This window comes from Cicer arietinum, chromosome 5 (assembly GCF_000331145.2).
Source record: "Cicer arietinum cultivar CDC Frontier isolate Library 1 chromosome 5, Cicar.CDCFrontier_v2.0, whole genome shotgun sequence".
NCBI lineage: Eukaryota > Viridiplantae > Streptophyta > Magnoliopsida > Fabales > Fabaceae > Cicer > Cicer arietinum.
In genome coordinates this window covers 4,394,766-4,397,434 of record NC_021164.2, presented here as the reverse complement: position 1 = coordinate 4,397,434, position 2,669 = coordinate 4,394,766, and the positions used below count along the sequence as shown (strand labels likewise).

At 25.6% G+C, this 2,669-nt stretch overlaps 1 protein-coding gene across 3 annotated transcripts in view; it reads right to left on the bottom strand.

The window, feature by feature from the left end:
- The window catches only part of LOC101503384 (protein ZINC INDUCED FACILITATOR-LIKE 1-like), an 8,549-nt gene extending 6,203 nt beyond the window's left edge, over window positions 1-2,346 (bottom strand). The window contains exons 1-6 of one of the 3 annotated variants that reach the window (XM_004515387.4): window positions 1,874-2,204; window positions 1,668-1,708; window positions 1,332-1,392; window positions 819-921; window positions 508-610; window positions 331-384 (exon numbers count right to left, since the gene is read on the bottom strand). In XM_004515387.4, coding sequence (XP_004515444.1) covers window positions 331-384; window positions 508-610; window positions 819-921; window positions 1,332-1,392; window positions 1,668-1,708; window positions 1,874-2,024 — 513 coding nt within the window. In that variant the 5' untranslated portion in view covers window positions 2,025-2,204. Of the gene's footprint in view, window positions 1-330; window positions 385-507; window positions 611-818; window positions 922-1,331; window positions 1,393-1,667; window positions 1,709-1,873 lie in introns of all 3 variants that reach the window. The other 2 variants (XM_004515388.4, XM_012711813.3) reach the window with 2 other exon arrangements.
- Window positions 2,347-2,669: the final 323 nt, after the last annotated feature.

Sequence of the window (2,669 nt, the reverse complement as noted above, 5' to 3'; positions counted from 1 at the left end):
AAAGAGTGGGTTTACTTTCTAACATTTTTTTTTTCATTTTAAATTTTAATTTCTATATGAATAGTTGGATTGATATTTGATTATGGACTTTCCTTTATAATTGTGACAGACGGAAGATGGAAGCTAACAACAGAGAAAATATTTTTAGAAATAGCAAAAAATAAAGTTTTGAATTTTTTGAGATTTTTCAAAAATTTCCATAATTCCATCTTAAATATTTATTTTATCAATGAAAATGAAAACATAAAACATCATACCACTACTACTAAAAAACAATCTTTTAGCATCCAATTTAGTGTCAAGCATATGATAAATATTAGAGACACTTACTGTTGATAGTCCTAAAGCTTGCTTTTCTTCTCGAAAAATTTCGGAACAATAAGCCTATAAATAGAGAAAAATTAATTTAACAAAATCAAAATATACTAATTACAAACTTATAATTGTGCTCTAATATTGAAGGATGAAATATTGAAACATTATGTGTAATGTGTTCATTGAAATTACCTTCATTGGTCCAAGCAAACCATTCAAACATCCAAGAAAAAATCGTGTAATAACAGCCATCCAAAAACTTGTGCTAAGGCCAAACAATGTGTTGAAAATAATTCTGAAAAATCAAATAGTCATCATCACTATTGTTATGGGAAAAACATATAGTACAAAATATAGATATTATTTGAACTTTTAACAACAATTATAATTTAACTACTACAAAAAGTGATTCGGTGACAATTTTGAATTTCTTGCAATAATTTTCACATTGCTTGAAAAAGAAAATTATAAAGCATTCACATCAATGACATATATATACTTACACTGAAATAATTCCTAAAAATGCAACAGGTTTTCTACCATATCGATCAGCTATTAATCCCCACAATATAGATGTCAAAGATCTGCCAAGCATAAATGAAGATCCTACAATATTTTTGTAAGAGTAAATCAACATTTTAATTCTCAAATTTACAAGAGTCGAGCAATTTAATCTCTCAAATTTTTAATATAAAAAATTAATTTCATAAATTTAAAAACATCAATTAATTTAGTTCTTCAGTCAAAATAACCCATTAGTAAATAACCATCGATGCTAATGAAAAATCTACGTATTGACTTGAATAGTCTTTTGCTGGATGACGACAAGAATAAAATCTATAAAATTGTTATGTTAATTTTGATTTTAAAAAATGACTAAATAGACTGACCTTTTTTAATTTTAAGGACTAAATTGTTAATTCATAATATTCATATATACACGTGATAAATAATAAAGAACTATGAAGATATTGAAGACATCAATGAACATGAAGTAACAGCAATAGTAATCTTACCTATATAACCAGCATAGGCACTTATATCTTCCTCTCTTTTTGCAATATTGAAATCTCTTACCTGAAAAAAATAAATTATTTTAAATTTTTTTTTTTTTTGTATAGTTAAGCAAGATAATTAGGACATCATCAAAATGAAGGAAAATAGTTAAGCAAACCAAAGTGTTTGAAATTCTTAACTGCATTTTTAATTACCTTTAAAATTGATACACCAACTGTGTTCAAAGAAACTTCCAATAAATAATAATCTCACACAACAAGGTAATATAGTAAACTACATTTCAATTTAAAAAACAAATAATAATAATAATAACTATAGCTAGTAGTTAAACTTACCATGAAATATAGGTAAGGAAAAAGAGATGATATAGGTAGAGCTGTAAAGCACAAAACAAAGAGGCATTAGAGACATTGTAGAAAAGACTTTTAAAATTAATTTTAACAATTTTTTAAATCGATTAAAAAATAAAATGCTATAATGAACAAAATTAAAAAGTTTCCCCCAAAGTGTAAACACAGTTCAAAGTCAATGTTTTTCTTACAGCTACATAAAACCACCATCCATATGTTAAAGAGATTTCGAAATGTAACATCGGTTTTGAGTTCTTTTGCTTTGTCCACTTTACAACCAGGACAATTTTCATAGTATTGTTTTTTCAACAACAATGGTTCTCCAAAATTGTTTTCTTCCATCTTTGCAAATTACAACACAACTCAACTCAACTCACCAACTTTTTGCTTCAACAAAAACAGTATTTTTTTTATGACCCTCTTCCTCAAATCCTATTTTATTTTCAAAACAAAAAGGATTAATAAAGCCAAATAAAAAATAAAGATTTTTGGCACTTTTTTCTTTAGACCAAAGGTAAGGGAAATAGTACAATTCAATGTGAACCAATTGAAGAGCTATATGAGAAGAAAATATATTATAAAAGTAATAAAAGCAATGGAACGTGATGGAATGATAAAGATATATGATAAGATCTTCAAAACCTGACATCATAGCACACGTCAAATAAGAACAAAACCAAATCATAATAAGACAATGGCAATTTGGTCACGAAAACTATACTGTTGTTTTTAAGTAAATTTACTAAAATATGACAAATTTGAATTTTGTTTAAAGACAAAATAAAAGTAAATTTTAAAATATGTATTTGAATAATATTTAATATTGTCTTATTTAAAAGAAATATATCTAATATTATGAAAGTTATTGTTCATAGCTCTCGACAGTCTCCCAAACCTTATTCTCCTTTTTTTTCCATTCATTGAAGAATAGTAATTTATACTACTTTTTAATCTAAATCAACCTTTCAAATTGTTTTTTCTTCTTCC